The sequence below is a fragment of the Struthio camelus genome, chromosome 27, assembly GCF_040807025.1.
Source record: "Struthio camelus isolate bStrCam1 chromosome 27, bStrCam1.hap1, whole genome shotgun sequence".
Lineage (NCBI taxonomy): Eukaryota > Metazoa > Chordata > Aves > Struthioniformes > Struthionidae > Struthio > Struthio camelus.
Window position 1 is genome coordinate 7,604,821 of NC_090968.1, and position 26,584 is coordinate 7,631,404.

The 26,584-nt window shown below is 54.7% G+C and overlaps 2 protein-coding genes across 6 annotated transcripts in view; one reads left to right on the forward strand and one right to left on the reverse strand.

Moving 5' to 3' along the window:
• ZMAT4 (zinc finger matrin-type 4) overlaps positions 1-10,956 on the reverse strand; it is an 84,725-nt gene extending 73,769 nt beyond the window's left edge. For 2 of the 5 annotated variants that reach the window (XR_011136480.1, XM_068920803.1), the window contains exon 1: positions 9,207-9,638. Coding sequence is in view for 2 of the 5 variants with exons in the window: in XM_068920803.1 (XP_068776904.1) it covers positions 9,207-9,260 (54 nt within the window). In the remaining 3 variants the exon portion in view is untranslated. Of the gene's footprint in view, positions 1-9,206; positions 9,653-10,455 lie in introns of those variants that run through there. The other 3 variants (XM_068920802.1, XM_068920801.1, XM_068920804.1) reach the window with 3 other exon arrangements.
• Positions 1-26,584, forward strand: part of GOLGA7 (golgin A7) — a 227,725-nt gene that overhangs the window by 123,716 nt on the left and 77,425 nt on the right. The window lies entirely within an intron of this gene.

A 26,584-nucleotide genomic window follows, 5' to 3' on the forward strand; every position in this document is an offset into this window, starting at 1 on the left:
GAGTTACAGACACCCCTGTGCCCGCTGCCCTCCGAGACTCCCGCAGCGGCGCCAGGAGGAGCGTCGGCACCCTTTCCCGGCACGGGGACAGCTCTGCCACGCCAGCGCCCACGCAGCCAGGGGAGCCTCCTCTCAGCAAGGGGCGAGAAAAGCCCTTTTCCAGGGCTTTTTTTCCAGGCTCATGGAAAATGGGACTAGTTGCATATTCCTCCCCACCGGATCGGGCCAAGAGAGCAGGATCTTGGGGAGTTCTCGCTGAACTTCCATGACACCAGCGAGCAGAGAGGGAGAAAAGCTGCCAGATATTCCCATCTCCTCACCCAACTAGAAGCATCATCGAGGTACAGCTTAGAAGTAGCAGAACCAAGCAAATAAAAAATGATGGCTACCCAACAAAAAACAGAAGGGACGCCACGAAGCGCGGGTGATGCCTTCCAGGCGGGAAAGCAGCAGAGCCAATGCTCAGCTCGTGAGCGCGGCATCCGCTTCCCCATCCAGCAGCACGTGAGGCAGCACAGCACGCACCTGGCACAGGCAGCGCACGGCGGGGACGCAAGCTGTGCGCGGCCACCACATCCAGCTGGAGCCTGCCTGACCCACCGCCTGTCCCGGGCGGGAGCAAAGGCTCAGCCGACCGAACCAGAGGCACCTAAGTTTGGAGAGCAAAGGCGAGACCAGCGCACGCAGCATGGAGCAAGCCCTCAGTCCTAGGAACCGCCACAGGGCTCACGGAGGTGGGATGCTGCCAAGTGCAAAGGAGCTACGCTGCAACGTTAGCGCGGCACCGTCCCTTCTCTACCAACGTGTGCATCCAGTTACGCGCGTGAACTGTTCTAATTATTCACACTGCTCATGGTGCGACAAGATTTAATTGCCAACATATGCTGACCTAAATAAAAACGTATTTTAAAGACGAGATTGATATATTAACACCGCTCTAATAAAGTTTGTGGGAACGGAACTAAGAACAATCACGTCTCATGCCGCAAGGCATTGACTCCGCGTCCTGCACACTTCAAGGACGATGCTTTTGCCTTGCTGCGGCGCAGCGCTGTAACGCGGCTCAGCGCCTTGGCAGCAGGACTGCCGGGGCCAGGGCCGGGGCGCAGCTCAGTGCCCGCTGCAGCGCGGCACGTTGCCCGTCCAAGCCAGCCTGATTTAAACGCCCAGATCGTCTTCCCGGGCGCTGCACCGCTCTCCCCTTTCCCCCCCGCTCCACTCTCAACTCTTCCATTGCTTCTCCCCCCGCCGGCTGCATTTCAAACACTTTTCCACCGCCTGCAACGCCGGCCCGCGTGGCGCAGCGAGCTGGGCAGGGGCACTGCCATCGCCGCGCGCGCCCCGGGGACCCAGGCCGCCAGCTGCGGGAGGGACGAAAGCCAGCCTCGCTCCGAGGCGCCTTGCACTTCACATGCGGCAGAGCCACAGCCACCATGTGATGCTCGTGGTTGCTATGGAAACCGTGGTTTCTCACGGAGAAATGCATAAATAGTCTCGAGAGCCTCCCCGGAGCGAGGTCCACGCTGCCAGGCTGCAGGAGCCCCAAAAGCCACCAGCTCGTGCTGCCCGGCCGGTCCCTGCCCCAGAGCGAGGAGCTGATGCGGGAAGGAAAAGCCAGCAAACAGCCTGCACGTGCAATGTTTCCATACAATTACAATCAGAATGCCACGTTTATTTTTGGATAAGCAGGACCTACTTTTTCCTGTGGCTCCCTAATAACATATAAAACAGTAGGAAGCGAGTTGAACTGAATCCTGTGCCTACATCTTGTAGCCTCTGGTACTTTGCATAATCAGGGCTTGTCATTCCCTATCAGCTTCAGCTCAGAAACCCAAGAGGCAAAGCCATCTAAGGTGGCAATGAGCTTAGAAGAAACCTTTGGAGAACAAATCTGTCTATCACTGAAGGGAGATTACTTTAACACTGTATTCCTTGATAAAAGGCTCCATGTTGGCCTAGCTGGTTCAGCTAAAGCACCTCTTACAGAAAACACCTTCAGCATCTGGTTGCCTCTGCCATACTAGCCCCAAATCAGTTTAATGTCACTGCTTGTTGGCAAACTGCACCAAAAGCTTTCTGCACAGCAAAGCTCCAAAAAAGGTGGTGAAGGCAGAAGCAGAGACACTCCCGGTAAAGCCAGCTGCTGCTGCGGCTCCCACAGGTGGGCAGGTCTCCTCTCCCTCCCGGGGACAGTCCTCCTTGCTTCCTCAACACCTCTGACGTTTGCCAACCAGGGCATGTTACCAGGAAGGGCATGCCACGCACAGCACGCTTGGACACCACGCATAGACCGGTGAGCCGGGCGAGGGGCGACCAAGTGGAACAGCAGCAGACCAGCTCTGCACGGCCACAGGCCAGTGCACGCCAAAGGCTCTGCCGGGCAGCGCGCGATGCCGTCTCACCACACCAGCGCTGCAGGGCACCCACCACTGCACCAGCCTCCCCGAGACACCGGCCGCGACCCTGTTCCGGTTTGACAGGTCTGCGCCACTAGCACTATGCTACACGCTTGAGGGACGGACGGGCGCATCAACTGAAAGGCGTATCAACAGGGATACTGAAGGCAACTGCAACTTGTTTGGGATGGCAGCATAGGTGTTTGACCAGTGAGGAATAAGTTTACAAACAACATCCATGTTTAATACCAAATAGCGATCGCGGTAACAGCTAGAACCTGTAAACAGTGTCATTACCTATACATACAGCAACAGTTAACAAGAACGGAATAGATGGGTCACGGGCACATACACACAGCACCAAACCCACCACAAACAGAGAGAAACACAAAGCCTAGATAGAAACAAAAAACCACCTGAAGGGCCGCACTAGGCAGACGCACTTCCTGCCGCTATCCCTTCCTTGGAAGTCAGGTGGCCGCAGCCAGCAGGCGGCCGAACCGCGGGGCAGACTGCACTTCTGCAGGCAACAGCTGGCCGCACCCAGAAGGCGTGCCAGCACCAGCACTGACACCCGACTGGCGGCGTCGGCCGGCCGGCCACGGCGCACCTTCCCCCACGCCCCCCGAGACGTGTGCTTTTACACGTATACGTGTCCTCCACTGGACTCCCGCCCCAACAGCCTGAAACAACGGGGGGGGGGGGGGGGCCTGCAGCTCCTCACGAAGCCCCAAGCGCAGCCGCGACCACCCCCAGCCCCGGGCCGGGCCAGAAGCCCAGAGAGCGCCCGGGCGGGGCGGGGCAGCACTCAGCCCCGCCGCCCGCCGCCCGCCGCCCGCCGCCCGCCGCGCTCCTTTTCCAGAGAGCCGAGCCGCAGGCACGCGCCGCGATGACGCCCCCTGCGCCGATTGGCTACTTCGCGAGCCTTCATTTGCATCCCCTGGTCGGCGGACCAAATTGAAGCCTGCAGGTGTCAGGTCCTCCCCGCAGCCTCCGCCCACGTGCTCCCGCGCGGCCAATCAGGGTGGGGCCCCGCTTCCCCGCGCCGCCGCGCTCGCTGCCTTCGCCTGCGCGCGGGACAGCGCGAGCGCAGCGCGGCGCGCCTCCGCCCCTCGGCCGTGATCCCGCGTCCCGCCCCGCATCCCCAGCCGCGACCAGCACATCCCATTGAACTTCTTCGCCTTAGCCTGCAGCCCGTCCGCTAGCTCTGTGGGCCACAGCAAACCACGCACAGCTTTATCTTAAGTAAAACAAAACCTTTGCTCTCCTCCCACTGCCTTTTTTGGCAGTAAAATTGCTGCAAAAACACCCGACCACTACAAAGGGAAAGTGACAGGTCCCCACAGCCTGCGCGGCTCTGCGCTCTGCCACATTCCTGTGAACGACAGCCCCACATTTGAAAATTGGGCTGATTAGTTGTTACTATAATTAGTTTTATCATGAAGCATCTCTGGTGGCCAGAAATAATATTGTCACAAGCTCATATAATTGCCCGATATTTTCAAATGAGCAGCTGAATCTGCAGTTATCGTTTTGAGGCTTTCGTCCGACAATATTGTAAGGTGGAAAATCCAAAATGGATTAAATTAGTTTTCCTTTTAAAGCAAACTAAACTCTGGCTCTCCCCATCGCTGCAGCCAGGCACGCCGCAGCACTGGAACACACGGAGAACACCAGCGTCCCGGAGCGGCTCTGCAACAGGGGTGAAAGGCTTCCCGGTGCCACCGCTCGCAGGGATGGAAAGGCAGCTCGTGGGCGACATGGATGAGCTCTCATAACCCTACGGCGGGCTTCCACCACCCTCCTCCGATGCAGCCGCAAGCAGAAGAGACGAGCTCGGCCCCTCCAGCCCCGCATCCATGCCGTGCCGGCCAGTCCGGTTCTGCCTCTCTTGCTGCAGCTCGCATGTGCTTATTATATTTCAAATAATAGAGGAGCTCGTGCAGTGTCCTCGACAATGGGGTTTTTAACTGATTAATTTACAGCGTGAGAAGCAGTGGGTGTTCAACTCTGTGCTATTCCTGGGGCTTCTGACAAGCTGCTCCAGGGGCAAAGGATCCCGTGTTCAGAGCTTCTTCCATTTTCTCTCTGTAATTTCAAAATCAGTGTGTGCTGCATATGAGGAGCTGGCGGCTGTGTGTCGCGTCTGTAGCTGTATCCTCCAAGACAGCTTTAAATACCTGTGTCTCATTTTCCCACCAAATCCACCCACAGCTTTGCAAACGGCGGCGGCAGCTTTACACACGCGCTGCAGTTGCCTGCGTCTGCTGGCGTTAATCCCGCTCCCCGGAGCCGCTGCTGCAGCCCATTGTGTCCGGCTTGCCGGGGAGCTGCACCTGTCCCACTGCCGCAGTCACCATCAGTATGCACGTATCCCACCTGCCTGCGATACAGGAGCAAGTAGACCAGAGGGGCAGCGGTGGCACCTCTGGGGTCTCAGGTGCAGAGGCTGATGTGTTGGAAAGGTTTACTTACACTCAAGGGTCTGTTTCCCAATAAATACTCGTTGGCAAAAAGCAGGTCCAAGCTTAATTGCTACTTTGACCCCATTCCCCCATAACGACACAAAATAAACATATTTCTGCTTTGGAATTAGAGAGGGTGGTGTCCTTCTCTTAATTTGAAAACAGATGTAAGTTCTCGAAAGCCCGTTTTGAAGCTTTCCGGTTTGAATTCTGGATGTGCTTCCCCTCGGCGACTGCTGACACGGATGAAAAGCCCTTTGAAGTGCGTTTTGCCACCTCCCGGCAGGCTCGCAGCTGCGGCTCACTGCAATTCCCGACCCCCAGGGCCCCGCATCCCCAGCCGCGACCAGCACATCCCATTGAACTTCTTCGCCTTAGCCTGCAGCCCGTCCGCTAGCTCTGTGGGCCACAGCAAACCACGCACAGCTTTATCTTAAGTAAAACAAAACCTTTGCTCTCCTCCCACTGCCTTTTCCTTTGTTTGTCCTTGATTTTCAAAAATTATTGTGTTTTCATTTATGTTCTTCGAAGAAGCAGGGACGGTTTACATGTTGATCCACACCGAGCAGAGGCAGGCTGGACTTGGAAGTGCTATGCCAGCCCTGCCTGGTATTTATGAGCATTTCAGCAAGTCAGTCAGATAATGCATGCTTCATTTCCCATCTCTAGGGAAAAAAAACCTATTCTCTCCCTCACCATCAGACAAGCAGTGAGAAATGGTTAATCAATGCCCATTGTACTATTCCCGCTCCTTGGGTGATAGGGTCTCCAGAAACACAAGCCATTCCGTTTTCATCAGCAAGAAATTAAAGGGCAGTTGCAGAAGGCCAGGAGGCAGGCCCACTCTGGGTGGGCACTGCACGCCACGTGGGGCCTTCTCTGACTCCCTCTTCCGCCCCGGGGTTGGGGCCCTCCTGGGCCTACAGCATTTATTGTGCAGCCACCAGCTCTCCGACTACAAAACCTTCCGAACACTCCCAGGATGGGTCTTGGTGCAAGACTCGGACCGGGGCTGCGCGAGCGAAACGCTGCCGTGGGGCGAACACCGCACCGTGCAGGCGAACACGCCCGGTGCGGAAAGCTGGGCAGCCAAACCCGGCCAAGCCATCGACCCCCCCCAGCCAGCACGTTAAAGGCCTAAAAGCAGTCAAGCATCACACAACAGGCGAAATTTAATACTGAGACTATTCATCTCCAGCCATTTCTAACTAGCAGAACAAAACAAACTATCTAGAAAAACAGGAACGTTACAGTTAAAAAAAAAAAAAAAAAACCCTATTGCAATTAGAGAGCAATTAGGGATCTCTCCTCTGGGAACATTTTGGAACTCAGGGTCTTTCTCAAAACCTGATCGCTCCCTGCAACTCTATTTCTTTCCAATTAATAAATGCAGAAGTGAACAGCACAGTTTCCTGGACGCCTGCAAAACGCCACCTTCCTGCTCTGCTCGGGAGCGCAGAAGGGCACGAGGTGGTGGCAGGTGGAGACGTTTGCGCCGCCAAGTCGAGGAGAAACGTGGCTGTCAGCAGAGCAGAGTGCAAAGGCTGCAAGAGCAGGAATCACAGCATGTTCCCATTGCAAGGTGACCGCAGCACAAGGACCAGCCCGAGCAAGGATCCACGTACGACCAGGACATGCGTTACCCTGGGCTCCTCCCCGGACATCCAGTCTCAGTGTGAGCCTCTCAGGGCCCCGGGGTCCCTCGGGCTCTCCCGACAGCAGGACACCCAGTCCTCTGCGCTAGGGATGCCACCGAGACGAGGAAGCGAAGCGCAACACTGGCAGGCTCATTATCTGCACAGCAACCAAATAAAACCCATTTGCTTCCTACTCACAATCCCCCAAGAGCCATGGCCCAGAGAAGTGTGCACTTAATTCCTCTCAACTTTCACTCACTCTGCCTACCTAGAGTTAAGCACCTAGTTTACCAAATTGCCCAAGCACACTCAGAAAGGAGCAGGAAGCCCTCTGGGTGTTTGTCTCCGCTGCGTGCTGCGTCCTGGTCGGGGCACGAGGAGCTTTCGGCAGCCCACGGCGGCACAGGTGTCTCACGAGCTGCCGCCGCCGCTGTCTGGCTCCCACCTCCGCCAGCCCAGCAAGGCTGGGGCGGCCAGCTGGGGCACAGCCTTCACGGGACGAGAGGGGACAGCGAGTGCCACTGCCTTGCAGCCCCTCACGCCCAGCGAGCTGCAGCATCAGTGCTCAGCCGGGGGCCCAAGTGCCTGAGAAACTACAGAGAAAATGAAATGAAGGGGCCAAGCTGCGACACCCCACTGAGCCAGCGTCTCTCCAGTCCCACCCATGAGCTGCCTGAAGGTCACAGCTGCAAAACTGCTACAGCAAAGCCTGGCTCTGCTGAACCGTCCTTTAGAGGATGCAAATACAGTAAGTGCTGCTCATCGTGGAGGAGATGGCACGGCACGGCGGAAAGCCTTCCCCTCCTCGCCTTTAACTGCTGCTTTCCTGAGGGCAGCCCCTTCTGTGCTGGCACTGCTGCACCTCGCAGCAAGGGGTGCTTTCCACGCTTGGGGAGCAACAACGAAACCTCTGTACGTTCTGCTACCTGTCGGGGGCTGTCAGGAAGAAAACTGTGCTCAGAAGAGGAAGGTGTCCATGCAACAGAGGGAGATGAGAACCTTGAAACTTAGTAGTTCCTGCCTCCGTACCCAAATCCACCCTTGGGAACAACCATGGCCCAGTTCTGATCTATCAAAACAGTTCCGGATTTCAAGTCACACCTCTTTATCTGGGTTAAGCTCCCAAGGAAAGCAAGACACCCAGATTTGACAGTCTGAGTCTAAGTGACCTAGAGCAATCACCGCCAGGAACAGCACCCGGAAGTCCTGGCCTTTCCCAGCTTCTGCCATCTCAAACCTCTGCAGTGACTTCAGGTCACTTTATGTTGACGTATTCAACCCTCTTGGAGGATTTCTGACTTTAAAAATACCTTGCAATAAAGATGGCTCTGATTAGAAACTAATAGGTCTGAAAAAGATGCAGACTGTTTGTCAAAAGTCACTTCTTGCAAAGGAATAATTTTCAAAAAACACAAGCCACTATTATTATTGTATATATTTCATCACTAAAGTTTTGGAGTGGGTTTTTTTTTTTTTTTGGTGGTGGATTTGGGAGGAGGGGGCTCAACAGCAAAACGCCTGCATGGAGGGATGATAAGTTCATAGCTGGACCACAGCTCAGTTGCTGGCACAGAGGAAAGGTCTGGCCAGGAATGTTCCCAGGTAATTCTCTAGGCATGAGGAGGAGGAATTACTTAGCATAACACAGTGCTATAAAAACAGCCAGGGAGAGGAAGCAGGGCTGTTCACTAGGAATAAGGTGCTAAATCAGCAGAGACCAGCTGGCTGCACCAATTCCATTGTAAACTGGAAACAGCAGATTAAACCAGATCACAGCAAATACCTGCAAAGCATCTCTGTACACAGGCAACTTAATGCCTTTTCAAGGGGAGGTTAGTCAGCAATGCAGTGAATAGCTAGGGAAGCCCTTTGGAGATGCATGTGCTCTACAGCACACCTGAGAAGGTGGAGATGCAGCCGCTGAGCACTTCTGGGCTTTCCGTGACTCCAGCACTGCGATAGTGCAGAAACGGCTGGGGGTGTTGGGGGGAGGGGGGGAGATTCTGGAAGAAAGTTAAAACAAAGCAATACAGATGGGGCGAAGCAAAGTGGCTTCTGAAATGTGCACACACAGGTCTGCCAGGTGCATGCAGAAATGCAAAGCAAACAGCTACATAGGGACAAAGATTAATTATTTAGGGTGACTCAGAAGTGACTAAGAATGATCAGATAAAATCAAGGGCTGGGGGTGGGGGAAACCCAAGCCAAAAAAAAAACAAACAAACTTCAGAACAAAGTCCCAGCCAGGGATGTGATCAGAAGGCAGGATTCTCCCCAGGGAGAGGGATGCAGACAGCACTTGGAACAGGTTGCAGGGGACACAGATTAGGAGGTTTCCGATCAACAGATCTATACCACTCCAGGAGTAATGAAGGATTTGTACCCTCACTATTTCTGATAAAGAGAGGGAAAGACCCATTTTTACCCTAAAAAGCTCCTCTCTGCCCCTCCTTCCAGTCCCTTCCTACGGTAGATGAGTCACTGTCTAGGATCCTTTATCAAAGCATCTCTTTTAAAATTGTTTATCAAGTCACTGCTGCTCCCACCCCACGGCACAGCACAAGGAAAAGCAGCAGGAGATCCTTCAGGTCACTGCCCATCTCCTGTGCCACAGCGAGCGCCCCAGAGCTGGAGCCCGTCTGGCCAGCCTCCCCCTGGCCGAGCAGCTCGCGCCCCGGCTGCATCCCCGCGGCTCCCTCCGGGCTCACCTTTTGCATTTCAGGCTGGTTGTTTGTGTTTGCAGATGGACAGCACGTGCTCATGCGAGAGCCAACAGCACGGTCTCAGGCAGAATATGCAAACTGGTGATTTTTAACCGGCTCCTCAAGGCTTTGCAAAGCTTGTTCTTCACCCAGCGCCGCACGCTGAGGTCGCTCCAACATCAGAGGAGGGCAAAAAGAGCATGTGTCTGCCTGAAGGGCAGGGACAGGAGCTTGTCTAGCTCGGGGACTGACTGGGCACTGCTCAGGTCCGGCATTTCTAATCAACGGAGACGGATCGCCAGCAATTCAGACTTCTCATGAGTCAGTCGGAGATCTGTCACGCAGCCCAAAGCAGCTGTCACCCAGCTCCTACCGCATAAGGGTCTGCCTTTTGTTTAGGCTGTCAGACCGGCAGGCGATTCCGTGCAACACGTGCCGGCGGCAGCCCCGCGGAGAGGCGCAGACCGAGCCCTCCGCCGGCGCCGGGCGGCCGGCACAGGCTGGCAGCTGCTCTCCCCTCCGCTGCGGCAGCGGCGGCTTCGCTCCAGCCCCCGCCAACGACTGCCTCTGTGCAAAGGCGCCGTCGCTCCGAGCGGTGCTGGCTTGGAAAGTTCTCCAAACTTTACAAACAATAGCGGAAATAAGCTTGTTTTCCTGCCTCTACAGATATTTGTTCTTGCATGCGGCAGCCCTAGGACCTCGCTCTCCCGAGCTGGATTGTGGGAAAACCTGCGTAAAGTCAGTTCAGCGAAAGCATCCCCGAGTCTCCATCCAACACGGGATCTCCTTCTCAGGAGGAGCCCGCGTTGACGGGCCTGCTCAGCTTCGAGCCACCTGCTAACAGGTGAAATGCAGCATTCGATAAAAACACCAAGGGGGAAACATCGCAAAGCCTGGGACGGGTCTGGATCGCTCCTGCAACACGCTCAGACCGCCTCCGGCCCCCCGCCGCGGGTCCAAGGGGAGCGCGGCCAGCGCGGGCACCGGGCAGGGCTCCCCGCTGCCCGGCCCCGGCCGGGCGCAGAGCTCTCCTCCGGCAGCAGCGCTGGCGCTGGGGAACCAGCCGGCTCCCCAGCAACCCACCTGCAGCACCCGGCGCCGGGCCCCGGACGCCTTGCAGATCCCCTCCCGCCGCCTTCCCGCGGGCACCCCCTCGTTAAACAGCTCTGATTTCCCAATAAACTTTCTGCAAACTCTAACCAGCGCAGACCCCAGCACCGAGCAGGGCAGGAGCGAGGAGGGGCGCGGGCGGTACCTGGGTATTGCGCGGAGGCCGAGGGAGCCGCTGGCGATGCTGCTGGGGCAGGAGCGCGCCGGGGCTGCAGTTGCAGCTTTCCCCTCCCCGCGAGCAGATCTTTCGGCAGTCCAGACCAACTGTGCTGGAAAGGCGCTCGGCGATGATCTGCCCGAGCTCCAGCTCCACCCCTAGCAGCTGCGATTGGCTCCGCGGCGCTCTGCAAGGCTGCGCTGGCCCCGGCAGCCGCCCTCCGGTCCAGCTCCTACTACCGTCAAGAGCGTCCAGAGAACCCGCTTCCACGGCCCGGGGCAGGCCAGGGAAAGGCAGAGCTGCCCGGCTTCACGCAGCACAGGCTAAAGCAAAGCAGCGGAGAGGGATTTTCCTTATTGGGAGAACGTAAGGACGTGCGAGTCTGATTTGCAAGGCAGAGACTGCGAAGGATATCAGAGGCTCCAGGGCGAAGGAATTCACTCGCAGCCTCACGCTTGGGCAGCGTCCGGCCCCGCGGGCGCCCAGCCCTCGGCACGGCGGGAGCCCCGCGCCCCGCGCAGGCAGGGAGCCGGGCCGGGCCGGGCCGCCGGGGGCGCGCCGCTGCCTCCCTGCGCGCCCGCGCGGGGCCGGGTGCTCCCCGCGCCCCGGGGGGAGCCGGCAGCTTTGCACGGCGCAATCGAGAACGCTGCTGCCGGACGAGGACTGCCCGCGCACCGTTTCTGTGCGATGTTCACACACCTCGGGGTAAATACTTCCTCAGCAAAGGCTCTAGAATGGAAATAAGAATAAATAAGTAAGGACGGCCAAGCCGTCCGCACCTGGACGGGGCGATTCCTCCTCCCGGCGCGGTGGTTCTGCGTCGGCCGCGGGACCCAGGGAGACGAAGGAGCCGCCATCGCCCATCACCGGCCAAAATACGGACCTGGGTCGGAGGCCCCAGGTGTTAAATAAGCACCCGACACACGGGAGAAGCCAAGGGGAGCAAAATCCTCGAGGCAAACCCATTGTGAGCGCAGACGTGAAAGCAGGGCGCAGAGGTCGCCATCCCCCGCAGTGCCCACGCGAGCCCTGCCCCAGCCCAGCAACTCAGCCGGGAGAGCAGCGGATAGTCCTCCCAAATGCCTGCTTCCGAGCAGATGGCACAGAAACTCCTTTTGTGTCCCACAGGCCAATTACTTTGGAGATTTAGAAAACACACTTACAAATAGCAAAAATCTGCTGCTATTTTGATGTGTATTTGACATCAGATCTCTTCAAATTCACTATGATGTTATTATTACAGTGATGTTCAGAGAGCACCATCATTTCTACATGAAATGTCTTGAGGAAAACAACCCCTTTTTTGCTAGCACAGCTAGACAAAGTAACGCATTACAACAGGACAGACCCTTGCTAACCCGCCTTGCTGCAAGGACGCAGGGACCGGAGGAGCCGTGCAGTGCTGGAGGAACGAGCTCGCACAAGGCTGCTCTGTTGGGTCAAACCGGCGGGCTGCTGCCGCCAGCGCAAGCGCTGCCCTCCCCGTCCCCTCCTGCAGGGCTGGCGGCGCACGGCCGCACAGCGCCCGAGTTCGCTCGCTTCCGCACCTCTTTCCAGTGTAGTCCGACTCCTCTGGGGGTCCGTCTCCAGCCAGCATCCTGCCTGGTACTCTGGAGTCAAAGATGTTTCGACATGACAAGGCAGCAACAAAAATAAGAACTAATGACAGGAACTTTCAGGGAATCTTGGAAGAGAGAGGTGAAGACCTCCAAATGCATCCCTCATCCCCATGAACAGAGTCTGGTCAGCATTTCTACATGTTTAATAACACAAGGGCTTAGAAATGTCCTCTGGGACAAGCTACAGGTGGACGAAACACAGGTTTCAGTCGCTCTGTGCTGCTTGCAAGATAGCAGAAGCATTCAGACAGGTTGCCCCCAGCACACTCGAAGCAGTGCAAACCAGCACCTCACACTGCACACAACTGCTGCTGTACCAGCATCAGGCCCTGTCACACGAGGCAACCGCGGCCCATCAAAATCTGTCACCGTATCAAAAAGGCCAAAAATACCTCAGGCACAGAAAGGAGAAAGGGAAAACAGCCATAGGTGAAGAGCTGGATGACCCTGATGATGTGGCATCATTGCTTGTGGTGGGGTAATTCCTTAGAACTAGAAGGTTAAGTAAGAAAAGGGTTCAAACAAGGGGGGAGGGGGGGGAACCATACACGGAGTGGAGAGAGGTTCTGCTCCAAGGCTTGGGAAGTGACATTTCCAGCCTGTGACATATATACATACAGCCTGAAGACACAGTTAAGTGGCTCTGCGGGCCTCTGTTCCCATAGCACATGTCACGGTAGGGACGAGGGTGCTGGGTCTTCTGCACGGGAGGGGAGCTCTCCAGAAGATCTTTGCTGTGCAAAGCAACAAAAGGTTGCACCTTGGAGGGATATTCATCTTCCATGTGGAGATGTGGAGAGACTTTACTCCCTCGCTTCCAAAGCCCTGTAAAACAGAGCATGCTGCATTCCCTTCCCCGATGCTTGGCTGATCAAAGTGATTACAGGCCTCCTCCATTTCTCATGGAAGAGCTCTCCCATCTAACTATCACCCTTGCCAGAGCCTGATAAAAACGTCATATCTTAAGTGATATATCTAACTGGAAAGCCTATGTTGCATACATAACAGTAACAGCAAAATCCTGGCTGGTGGACTGGGCATGAGATCTGCCAGGTGCTTGCGGCTGAGCTATGACTGATGGTCATAATAAGGTGGTGTGCTTGGAGTACCTTTAAGAAATGAGTCTATTTAGTTTGATTTGTTTCTATTAAATGTGCTCTGCTGACAGTCCCAGGGATTTTGCCAGTGCAGAGTAGCTGCCTGAGCCACACTGCTGCACTTTTGCTACCAGGTATCTGAAACACTCACCTAGTGGTGAAATGGACTTTAAATCACCCTCTATCCCAAAAACATTAGAAAGAAGGGGAAAGACTTCGCCAGCAATTTTTCCATTTCCAGCTTAATCTGCTTGACAGGACTTTTTACAAACTATTTGAGCTGTGATGCTCCATGATCCTGCCTGGTTCTTTAGCTTTACAAATCTATTAAAGAGCATTTAAGCCAAGCGTCTAAGCCTCCAAAGTTGACACGAGCTCCTTAGAGCTGCCACCTGGAGCGTCAGATACTCCATTGCTAAGAAGGGCAGATCAGACAATATTTACAGTGACACAGCTACCATCCAAGGAACAGATATTTCTTAAAGTTCTTCCTCACTTTCTTTAGGATTACATAACTCCCAGGAACATCACGTGCTCCCTTGTAATAGCAGCATCAGCACAAGAAATGTTAAAAATAACTTACAAGTTAATAAATTTTTAAAGTTTTTTCAAGGTGCATGATCTCAACTCCTAGCAAACTCATTCCTGTCTATTATGGAGCATAAGGACCTAAGCAGCAGAGTGATTTTTCCCATATTGCTCCTTCCCTCTGCGAGTTTGGGCATCAGTCTCTCAAGGCCCCAGGAACCACCACAAAAGGACGGGAAAGTCCCTTGCACCCAGGCGCGCTTGCTGAAAAAATGCCTCCTGTGGCTCCCGCAGTCTCCTGGGCTCTCTGACAGGCAAATCCCCATCCCTCCCTGTGCCAGTGCCCGGCTGGCAGCTTCGGAGGCACTGGTTGCCTCGCACATACTGCTGTGCAGCAGGCTCAGCTGGGTCAGACCACCCTGTGATCCCCAACACATGCATTTGGGGAAGCATCAAGCCGGTCCAGATACGGAACTCTACATCCTCGGCAAAGAAATGAACTGCAGAATACGACCAAAAGTCCTTAAATAAACCATGGAAGAACAGGCTTTATGGCTCCCCACCGCTCGGTCCCAGCTGGCCAGCAGAAAGCTGGCACGCCGAGCTGAGCGCTGTTACAATGGAGAGACAAGGAACCTTTCCTTTCCCTGGGGCTGCAGAGTCCCAAACACTCTCCAAGGTCTCCCAGAGAGCCTGGCAGCATCCCAGCGACGCCGGGTCAGCGTGCCTGCACAGCGCAGCTCCGGGAGGCCCACTTCAAGGCTTCCCGGACAAAAATGCCTCCCAGCAGAATTCTCTTTTGCAGAAAATAATGGTAAGACTGAGTAATTCTTTATTGCCCTCCTCTGTGCCAGACAAAAGGCTACCCCATAGCTCTCCCTGATAGACTTGGACAGCCTTGGCTTTGAATGAAGTGCAGCACTGGAAAATTCAGCTCTTGCTCCATCCCAGCACACTGCCAGGGCTTAGGAATGTGTTTACTGGCCCAGAACTGGGCTAATTTTGGAACAACCTGAAATGCATCAAAATGCGGAGCAGTAAAGCAGCAGCTGTGATTGATTAATCACAGTAGCGAAGCTGAAGGGTTTGATCATTCTCAAAAGCTCTTTAACATGTTATTCTCCAAAGAAGGAGAGGTTACCACAGGCATGGAACAAAGCGGAGCACAAATCGGGGCCTTTCCCTCCCTGGAAAGCCTCTGAACAGGCTGTGCTGCCTCTCACAGCGCCTCTAGCCAAAAAAGAGATCAAGATAGATGAGTGAAATCACCAGGCTGGCTGCCTGGTTGGGAAGGAAAGGGTTTGATGGACATCTGGGGCTGGGCCCCGGGAAGCGACGAGCACGCGTGCCGCCCGCACCGCTCCGGCGAGGCGGCTCACCGGCACGCTCAGCCCGCTCCCGCGGAGTCCTGCAAGCCCTCGGCGGTGGCTTCATGCCGCCTCCAGCGGGCTCGGTGCCACGCGAGTAAGCAGGGGCATTTCGTCCCGCGGAGTAGCCTCAGCCGGCCCAGAGCCGGCCCGCACCCCTTGGCGGGCGCCGTCTGGGAAAGCTCTTTGCTCTGCCGTAGCGTTGCTGCACGTCCCTAGCTACATCCCATCCAGTTGCAGACCCCGGGCGGTCTGCCGGGGGCCGGCGTCCTCGCTGCGGAGGACTGACAGCGACGGAGCGTGCACAGCACCCCGCTAGCGTTCCCGGTCCGAAGGGAGGGTACCGGTTGCTCTGTGCCTCGGCACGAAGCTCCCTTCGCTTGCACAGGGAAGCCAGCACCCTTGCCACCTACTGAATAATTGAATTTCTCATCCAGCCTTCTCACCTGGAGGAAGCTAAGCTTTCCTCTTACACATGTTATGGCCGTGAAATATTTCATATTCCTAGTATTTTTATGGAAACACTCCATTTTGGCCTTCAAAAAAAAAAAAACAATTCTCCTAATTTAACTCTGGTGACCATCAGTCACATTGATTAATTCACCTCTTCCACTAGCCCTACTTCCTCCCCAAAGGGGGAGGCAGGTTCTGTCAACGACAAACACATTTTTACATTGACCCACCATCCCGCAGGGCTGTTTAGGAAAATATTTTTCAGCTACCAGTTACAATACAGAACTGTTATCTGGTCAGCAATTAATTGGCAAAAACATCATGGAGCCAAGAGGCCGGCAGAGGCGCCGAAGGAGCGGCCCTCTCGCAGCACAGCGTTGCGGGGAGCCCAGAGGCGTGCGGCAGCAAACCCACCAAAGCGCCTTGCCAGACCGGGGCCACGCTGTGCACGGACGCCAGCAAGGACAGCGACACACACGTGCCCGGGCGCCCGCAGGCTTTGCGTTGCCTCCTTGCAGTCACCTTCCTGCTGCAACAGGATATACCTGCTCACAGGCGGATTCCTTTCCATGTCAGCGTGCTCAAGGAGCGAGAACCAGCCGCTGAAGTCTGGAGTGTTCTCACTTGTTCAGTATGTCAAACACGGTCAAGTGAGCACGGCATTTTGGATGGCATTTTATGCTTCCAAAGTGGTATAATCGCCAGGAGACCTGCAGCAACTTTTGCAGTACTGAAGCAGCCTAAAACTGAGAGAGAAGGCAAACGGGCACAGCCCCAGGGCACCAGAGGAGGTGGAGGTCGAGCTTTGCAGCATCTGAAGAAACCTTGCAGCTTTCACTTCCCTTCTCATCAGGAAGGACAGGCTCCTTGCTCTGTCAAACAGACCTCACTTACACGGAGAGGCGGCAGGGCAACCCCCAAGCCCAGCCCAGCCTGCCCCAGCGCAAGCACGTCGCCTGCAGCGCTGGAGATCCTCTGCTCTCAGTGCTGCTGCTAGTCTTGTGAGCTGCCAAAAACTGGAAACCAGATTTCTCCGAGAGAAGCCCTGGTCTGCCTGACTGCTACTAATCTACTGCTTTGCTCTGACATCCGGTTCCTGAGGCACCACCGAGCTCCTGGATCAGTGAATAATTACAAAATCTCTGGAAACCAACAAGATTTTTGTCACAGTTGTAAGCACAGCTCCATGTTGCTTTACTGCCCAGGAATACAAATCACTGCTTCGGTTCTCCTTCGCGCTAAGAGCATGCATTAGCACAACGACAAGTGTGGAAATGTAACTTGTGGCATAATGTGGCCAGAGGATAAATGAGAACTGGGCCCTGCAGGATTATTGATCTGCCCTGATGAGAAAGCTCAATTTACCCCTTTCCCCCAAAGAGAAGGAAAAAAAAAAAAAGAAAAGAAAAGAAGAAAGGGAAAAAACCCACCACAACACCTTGTCTTCAAAGCCATTTGCTAATTAGCAGTCACTGCCCAGGTCACGGGGCCCGGAAAAGGCACTGGATGGAAGGGAAACAGGCAAAGGAAAATTAATAGCTGGGTTTTCACAATACACAGGCAGACTCGGCTCATGCGTGCGTTCACAGCTCAATGCCTGTACATCAGAGCATGTCAAAGGACACTGCAAGATCTGCCCAAGCACGCTGTAGCCAGGGCTGGCAAGATGCACGTCACCTTGTCAGATAGAGGGTGAAACTGCAGGAAGTAGCTGTATTTAGCACTTTAAAACCTACTTTTATCTCATTTCAGTGAAACAACCGACATGTGGCAAACGCTGCGCTGTCCAGTGGACAGCAAAGAGCAGTTCCAGGCGTTCCCCTGCAACGCCGTTGATCAGACATCAGCCCGCAGATCCCAAGTCAATTCTGGAGAGAGGATAGACGATGCCCCGCTGTGCAGTGCAGCAACATCTGCTGCTGCTCTCCAAGCTTGCTATTTTCCTTCTCTCCTTTGGGCGATATCGTGGCATTCATGTTCCATTTTCTGAGGTTAGTAAACATGGGGGAAGGGAGGAAAAAGGCAACTGTAGGCAAAGATGTGGTCACCTGTGTGTTGTTTAGGAGACATCCTCGCAGCAAACTATCTGAACTGGGAACTCCCATTTCCACACTGTCAGTGAAACATGGGACAAGCAGAGCTGCCAGTGCCTCTGGTAGCTGACCCTAGCTCCATCACACTGTTAAACATGCCTACAGGATAACCCGAGATAGGTTACTTTGATTGTGTTAGGTCATCCTCAGCTGCAGCTTTTAATCCGTGGGGACAGCAAAAGGCAGCTCCTGAACCACAGCCGCCTTCCAGGATCTCAGACTCCGGCAGAGCATCTTTAGCTCTGTGCATAGGATCTGCAGCACCCAGGGAGCTTAAACAAAGAGCCCCAGGCAGTCCCAGCCTGAAACACTGGGAACAGTGCCATCACTCACAGAGAGGAGAAGATATTTGGAAATGCAATTTCTGAGGTCACCTTTTTATCATCCAGGCAAACAGCGCAGAGCACGAGCACTGCCTTTGCAAGCCAGAGCCAGCACTGGGGACTTCCCACAGCGACACAACAGCAGTCACCGCGTTTTCAACCGGTCTACTTGCCATCTCCCTTGGTGGAGGTGTGCAGGAGGCTCCATCTGCACGGGGCAGCGGACCTTCACGGCTCCCTGAGGCTGGGCCTTTTCCATCTAGTCCCCCCAAGCGCTGTCATTGCCAGCGGCCTTCGCCCGCGCTCTCGGCACCCGCAGCTCTGTGCCGGCGGCACGTCACCAGCGATGGCGTGCAGCACCCGGGGCACGCTGGGCTCTCCCAGCACCTGTGCGGAGATGCCGGATGCCCAACCAGCCCAGGCACTGGCCTGAGGCAAGGCACGGGGGAAATCGGCTACCAGCTGGGACTCTTGGCAAGGGATTGCAACGCTCTCTGACAATGAGGAGGCTTGGCCCCCTAATCTTACAGGCTAAAAAACATTGTGTTTTCTTCTGAGAAATCCTCACAGCAAAGCCTGGAGGACGCACTGAGTTCAGACAGAAGCGTTTCCCACGGGGTTACCCTGAAGCCGGGCTGCCAGCGCAGACGCGCAGTTTGTGCCTCGCTGGGCAGAGTCTACTGAAGCGTTTAACCTGCCGACGGGAGCGTTTCACGGAGCATTGCCAGCCCGGCTGAGCTGAGCCCAGCCCAGCCCAGCGGCCAACAAGACACCCCGAGCTCCTCACCAACGCCCGCTCTCGCTGCTCTCCCTGTCCACTATTTGTCATTGCGTCCTCTTTTGGCTGCTTCAGAGAGTTTGGACTGTTCCCCGTCGCTTTGTACAACAAAGTAGCACAAAAACGATGACCGTGCAGGGAGCCAGCAAGCAGCCAGCCAAGGTCTGGCCCAGAGGGCAGAGCCCAAGCACTGAGGAGACAGCACGGAGATGGGCCGCCGCAGGCAGAAAACCTGCTAGAGAGATTGGCTCCTGCACAAGGCGAACATGGACCTCAGCCCAGGCTGAGCAGCCTCTCACGAGCTTGCAGACAGCGGCCTCGCTTGGCCTGCGGCTCACAGAGCTAGAGACGGCTAACGTCCTGGCTTTTCTCTGGCTGGACAAGCAGTGACCAGTGTCTCTGCCCACGCGGTTAGCAGTAATCTGGAGCGGGGCGGTGACAGCACAGAAAGATACGGCCGTCACGAGCCTCCCAAGCGGGCAGCAAGGTGAGCAACGCTTACCTGCCTCAGCAGCCAGAAGAAACTCGCTGACGGCCAAGGCCAGGCATGGGGAGACGGTGGGTGGAAGCTGCTCTCAGACTGCCGGCCTGGACTCGTGCACACACGCGGGTACCTTTCCCAGCGCGCGTTCGCAGCTCTGCTGTCCCTCACCCTGGCTGGGGCCGGGGTCCAGTGCGCTGCAGCACCAGGAGCAGCTGGGATCCAGGCGGCCAGCGCTGGCAGTTAACACTGCTCTGCGAGCGATGAGAGACGCGGGCCAGCTGGGCCGGCAGGAGCAGCCTGCACACCTGCGGGGCCTCGCTCCGAGAAAGCCCAGCTAACACACAGCGCATCTGTGCCGGTTGCCTTTGCAATCCAGAGGTTTGCACCCGGCTGCACAGGGCTGTACAGGGCGGGGAAGCCTCATGCCAATTGCTTAAATGGGTCCCGGTTACCCTGTCGGAGTAGGCAGGGAAGGATGCTAAAGGAGCACCCCACAACGGAGCAGCTGGCAGGGCAGAACAAGGCAGCAGGTTCAGCAGCCCCAGTCCTGGGCAGCAGTGCACGCAGCACAGACCGGTCTATGCAAAATGCGTTTGCTCTGGGTTTAACATCACTTAAACTACCGGATCGGGGCTCCCCAGAGCAGAGATGAGCATTCATCAGCAAACAGCCGGCCCGGCGCCAGGGTGCGAGCGTGAACAGCAGGCTGCTCAGTTGTCACTGCTGATTTATCAGGAGGGCTGTTTGGGTTGGTTTTGGTGCCTTTCTCCAGCAACACTGGGGAAGAGGAGCGTTGCGCAGAGTCGATTCATTATTGTTTCTTGACCGAGACCTGCTCCGGCCCTGTGCTCTGCGTTGCCGTGGCCAGCGCTATTGCTACCAGCAGCGGCACGCGTCCTGCACGCCCACACTGCCGCTGTGCCCAGCCGTGGGACAGAGCCCTGCGGCACGTCGGGACGCCGGCCGGGGCAGGACGGGGCTCCCGGGAGAGGAAAGCCTCAAAATTGAGGATGGTGACAACATACAGGCGAGGTCCAAAATGATCCACAACGGCAAGTCCAGAGAGGGATACCTTGGCCGGAGCAGACAGTTTCTTTCTGTCGGCATAAAGCCGGAACCGGAGTCTCCCTCCCAGACACAAATTACCTTTCCGCAGTTCGGGCCCCAGAGTACAGATGGTGCCAGGAGTCATCTTGGTCGGCATCTTCCATACCCACCCTATGCCAAGATGCAGCGTACTGTTTGTCTGCCCTGCTATAAATAGTTTCTAGCACTGCTGAGCAAAGATTAATGATTTTTCTAATTATATCACCATCAGTTGGTGAGCACACTCACCCGGCGTGCGGCTGGATTGCTCTGTGCAGAACATACCTGTACATCATCTCTCAATTTCAAGGAATCCCAAGCCACAAGCTCAGCAGAATATAGAAGGTGGTACTTAATATCAAATGCGACATCTGGCATACGTATCTACCCCAAGGTTACCCGAAAGGAGTCCTGTCAGTTTGAGTGGCATCTCGCAGAGCTGCACTTACATATAAACATCAGCTGTGGTTAATTATCAGCTCACAATCAGTGAGTGATATGACTATATCCAAGACATGTTTCATGTCAGCTTCCCAATTAAACCTTTCTTCTAAATTGGCTTGCCTTATTTTTACTAGGCAGCTGCTTGCTTAGACCTACTGAGGAGTGTTTTTCGCAGGCTTGCATGGCCCAGGCTGCAGCAAGATGGATCGCTGCTCTGCTACACAGCTACCCACGTTTCACCAGCTTGTTGCAGTACTTGCACACGTGTGCTGTAAACCCAGTTGTCCTTTGTCAAACCTCTACCTTTCTTTTCCACAGGATTTGCTAAGAGCGCACAGAGGAATTTCTGTAGCAGCAGTCTAGTTTTAAAAATGCTAATAGTAGGAATGTAGATCTAGCAATACTAGATGGAAATATCACTCCAACTGTCTTCTGAGTTTTAAGTTTCTATTTATGACAAATAAAATGCAATTTCAGAGGGAAGTCAAGTATATTTTTTGGTGCCAAAGTAACTCTTCACTTACTGAAAGGACAATGGTTATGGCAAAAAGTGCTTTCTGCTGAGAAAATAGTAGTTGCATAATTTGCCTAGGGAACTTGCTGGAAAAGTTAACGCAATGGCAAAGGAGCACTTAGCTCAATAACTGCAGCACTGCAAGTTTCTGTCTGCAGTTCTCCAGCTACGCGTCAGGAAAGACCAGCCAGGCTTCCTCACGCTGCTTGGTCTCCAGGAATGAAATCTCCCGTCTCCTGTACTAAGCAGCAAAGCACCGCTCAGACGACTCTGCTGGGCTTCTGAAATATCCCGTCTCGGGCAAAAATCTCCACCTGCCTATTGCACTTACGTGCAGGAGTTAACAGAAAATACAGAGAATATGAATACGGGGAAGGGACAAAGCAAGTTATTTTGTCCGGTCATCTGGAAACAGCACAGGGCGTTCCTCAGAGCAGAGACCTGGTTCCTTGTGGGGTCTAATCTCGGGTCTTGCAGGTGACACCAATTCTGTCCGTTCCGCAAGGCACTACTTGCCGTAGTCCTGCTGTTCAGGCTGCGGTTCCCTCCGCCCCGACCCACTCAGGGCACCTCAGAAGCCACCACGGCTGTCTCGGGAGGGCTAGCAGACCTCTCCAGGTACGCCAGTCCCCGTCCGACACGCCGTCCAGCACTAAACAAGCTGCTACGGAGTCCGGTCTGCCATCAGTCCAGCAGCTGTGCAAATGAAATACCGACTGATGAACTGCGTTTCCCTTCACCCATCTGCTCCGCTGTGAATGAACACGAGAAAACAACTAACCTCCTATTTGGTTGCCAAGGTTTTTCATTTTTGTATATAATTGTGTATATTTATAGTGCCCCTTGCTATCAAAAATGAGCAAAGGGAACAGCAGATAAGACAGGCCAGCAGAATTGTTTCTCGACAGAATGTTTTTCAGTTTTCCACAAGGCGTCAGCATCTCTTTAAAGTCTTTTTATTACATTCTGCGTTAGATGCAAAATCATATTTCAAAGACACTTCAACTTTGAAAAACAAAATGCAGATTCTGTACTGTGCCACCTGCAAACGGTGGAGACGTGACCCACATTAGAGGGAAACTTCTCACAGAGGGAGGGTGCTGCAGAGACAAGACTGGTCCATTTAAAACACTTACAAAATAAAAGGTCATGGGGAAATCGCTACGTTCCCAATTATACCATTCACTCTAATGCTACAACGCCACCACTCAGGTTCCTAATTTAAATCGTCATTAAGCCTTGCTGCAGGCCCCATAACTTAATGGATTTTGGTATGATAGCCCATTCTCTGCAAAGGAAATTAAGAACTCATTTGTATCAGAGACAGGGTGAAGAGAAAACAACACACAGAGCTAAATGAGGATCGCAGTCACAACACATCTTGGGGCTGGCCTCCCTTTCTCACAGGGTCCTAATTTGATATATCATTCTCATATAACAATCATTTTTTATTATCTCCGCTTACGGCTGCCCCGGGAGATGCCAGAAGAGCACGGATGCTCGGGAATGTCGTGCACGAACGCCGCGCCGAGCTCTGCGGAGACGGAGGGGGCGATTCCCCCGGCTGCAGCGGGAGCCGGAGCCCACGGGCACGGATGTGATTTTCCCTTAGGACAGAGGGGAAAGGCGAGAGACTCAACAGGAACCGGGCGCTGGACTCAGTATACGAGCTCGTAGCCAACGAGCTACGCCAAAGCTTTTCCATGAGCATCCCGCCCGCTCCCCAGCTCGGGGCGCCGCGGGAACGCCGGCGCCCTTGGAGGACGCTGCCGGAGCACCGGCCAGCCAGGGCGCCCGTGGAAATAACCCACCGAAACATCAAATCCCCTTCCCAGCGCTGCACTCCCATCGCAGCGGCTCCACGCGGAAACCCCCAGACTCAAACAGACGGTACCGGTCATTGCTCACGCTTTTACGTGGAATCGAAACCATGAAACGCAGCACAACTTGCAAGGCCTTTGCGGCGTTCCCGGCAAACGCCCAAATCCCTACGTCGAGCCAGACCTGCAAGCGGCCAGGCCGCGGGCGAGACGTGCCCCTCGCAGCCTTGCGCTATCACCCTCTCCAATCTGCATCAGGTCCTCACCCTCCTCGCGCTCCTCTCGGCGCCTCTCCAGCGCTCCCATCGCTGGCACTCCCCTCCCGCCCCCGCCCTGGCGTCTGACGGGGAGGTCCCCAATTACCACGCAGTTAGCATTCAAAGCCGTGTGGCAAAAATTAACTGACTTGCTTTTTCTTTTAGATGTTATGCAAAACCAGTAAATCTTCCATTATTTTTCTTTCCTACCTAATTAGTTTATTAGACTGCAAATTACAAATGAAAAGTCTTCTCATCTCCATTCCTTCCAGCGTGAAGATGGTTATCAATTTCTAAATTTACTGGGGATTGAGTTTTACCTTTTTTTTTTTTTTGAGTATGAAAAGCTTTAACAGCCGCAAGCAATTAGTGAAATGAATAAAGCAGCAGCTTGTATGTCCAGATTGGTTACGCCATAAAGAGACGCCATCCTAATTGAACCGGAATGGAAGTTTTTGACTACTGCACCTGATACTGCAAAATGGGAGATGTGCAAAATTCAGAAGTACGTTCTCACAAGCATCATGATGCTCTCAGCATAAATCATTTTACACGTTATTATCTGGGCAGAGGACATGCAAAAAGCTGCTTCTAGCATTTTGACTTATTTTTAAAAATGCAATATTTAGGGCAACTGAATCTTGCCAACTCTCTCAAGAGCTGCAATTGCAAAAAAAAAAAAAAAAAGACAAGGCCTTGAGCTGAGGAGAGAACAACTTTAGAAGCGCCCAGGCCCTAGATCCTGCTCTCCCGGCTCTGCCAGGCAGGGACCAGGACGGCTGCTCCCACTCCCCTTGGAAGCGTCACCCCCTTGGGGACGGAAGGACGAGGTACAGCAAGGGCACAGCTGCATCAGCAGCACCCTGAAAATAAAGGGGCCAAACACTCTTAGCGGCGCCCTGAGGAACTAAGACCACGGCTGAAAAGTTAACGGTAGAGCCAGCATGGTTTAGGGAGCCTTTGTCGAGACGCAATGTTCTGGGAAAGCAGAGCCTGCGGTTCTGAGCCCAGCGCAGAGGCGCAGCGAGCGTTTTTGTGCAAAACGCGCCACCCTGTGGCACGCGTGCTGATGTGGGGACCGACCTGGGGAGAAAGCCTGGTTTTCGGGGCGCTGCCGTCGCCCAGATGGCACGCGCTGGATTTGCGCAATTCCCCCTGCCTGGCGGCAGCAGCCGGGCAAAGCCCCCGCGTGCCCGGGGTGAGCGGCACTGCCGGCCTCCAGCCGTCCCCAAACCGCGCGCCCCAGGGCGAGGGTCTGCTGCTCGTCCCAACTCCCCGTTCACCTCCGTCGCGGACCACCAGGTACCGATGCCAGAGCCAGCACCGGGAACTGCCCCGCTCCCAGGCTTCGGAGCGGCCTGCCAGAGCCCGCTCCGTCCGGCACGCTGGTCCCCGCGTGCTCATCCCTGGTGGCATCCCGTTTCGGTGGGACAAGGGGGCCGCGAGCCAGCTCCAGCGCAGCCTCTGCCTGCTCCTGCCTCACCTACGCGACGCCACTCGCCCCACACCAGTGCTCTGAATTAAAACGGGAGATGGAGCAGATCCGATCCGGGATACCCCGTTTAATGCCGCAGGCAACGGATGCTCTCCAGTGGGCCCATGTCAGCCAGGTGTCGGGAGAGGTGCTCCATCCGGCCGCCTTGGCACGCTCCCACGTCCTTCCTGGGAGGTGGGGAACCCGCTCGGAGACCTGGCACGGCTGTCCTGCGCCCAGCTGTGACCGCCAGCCCCACCGAGGGCCGTGGTGGGCTCTCAGCAGGGACCAAGGGTGGCTAAATGCCACCCCAGCTGCACCAGCAACAGCATCTCAGGGCTGCAGCCTTGTCAGCAGGAGGCACCAGAGTGTAAAGGAAGAGGGAAAAATGAAAAATCCCTGCTTCTCCCTCCAGTTTACAGCTTCTGAGGGTGGGCAAGGTGCCTTCACCCTGCAGACATCCACTGACTCACTCATGAGCGGCTCCATAAATGGGAAACAAACTCTGCAGCAAAGCTGGCATCAGCTCCAGCTAGTTTCATGATGCCCAAGTACAGTCTTTCAAGATGATAAGGCAAAATACTTGAAGTTACAAACTAAGTTTCCAGCCTGTTTGCATAAGTCCTTGAACAAATCTCTCCAGCAGGACTGTGAGAGGCAGGTCTGCTGCTGGAGGGGCCAGCCTTAGAAAGTCCCAGCTGCACAAGTGATTTGAGTTAAAAGCTGCAGTATAATTAAGGGCAAACCACATGTGAATGTTCATATTGAGTCACATGCTTTCCTGCCATTAAAAGATTCCTCCTCCTGCGTGCTTTGAACAGAGAAAATCGCATTTTGGAGGGGCAAGCGTAAAGCAGAGAGCTCTGGCCGGGCTGCGGGAAGGCAGCGTACCAGGCTCGCGCTGCCCGAGCCCCCGGCAGCCGGCCCAAGGCCCAGTGTCCGCTCCCCGGCCGGTCGGCACCTACCGGGCTGGAGGTGCCCCTCCGCCCCGGGTCGCTCACAACTGCCACAGCGTTCCCACCAGGGTTTTCTCAGCACAGGTGTTGCAGGAGGAGCTGCTCCTATTCATGGAGAAAGTAAGGCGATCTGCAGGGAATGTGTCTCGGCCTCCATCCCCAAACTGAAAGCAGGAACAGATCAAATTTTTGTACCGCTCTGGAAGGCACAACAGTGCTTTTCTGAGAAATTTTAATATCTGCAGGCAAACAATGAGCCTCGTTCATATTTTACCTGCTGCTCTCTGCCTCCCCTTTTATTCAGTCATGTAATTGCAGACAGTTGGCTTCTAGACTGTAATCTGATATTTGCACAAAAGTGATACAAGTATCCTGCCATTAAGTCCCTTTCACTTTGAGGAAACGGTTCAGGTATTGTGAGATACTTATCAAAGAGTAGGACCTTCAGGTTGCCAGCTAGAACTAAGCTATTCAGCCTGAAGCAAGGCCCTTGTTCAGATGGGAAAGGCATTTATGTACCTGCCGGGATGAGCAGAGGATGCCTTTCTTTCCAGAAGTATCTCAGTCCATACCAAACACGCACAGCAGGAGCCACACGAGCAGTGTGAGGGTGCTTAGCAGAAGCCCCAAGAAAGGCGGGCTGACTACAGACAGCGGAGAAGAGGTAATCACAGAGAATGAGGATTTTTAAGGATCAGATGTGGCTTAGGAAGTATTCGGTAGGGTTTTTGAAAATGAGTAAAGTTCTCAGTTGGACCAGTTTGTCTGCTCCCATTATATGTATGTGTATATATATATATATATAAAAAATATATCAGTTATCA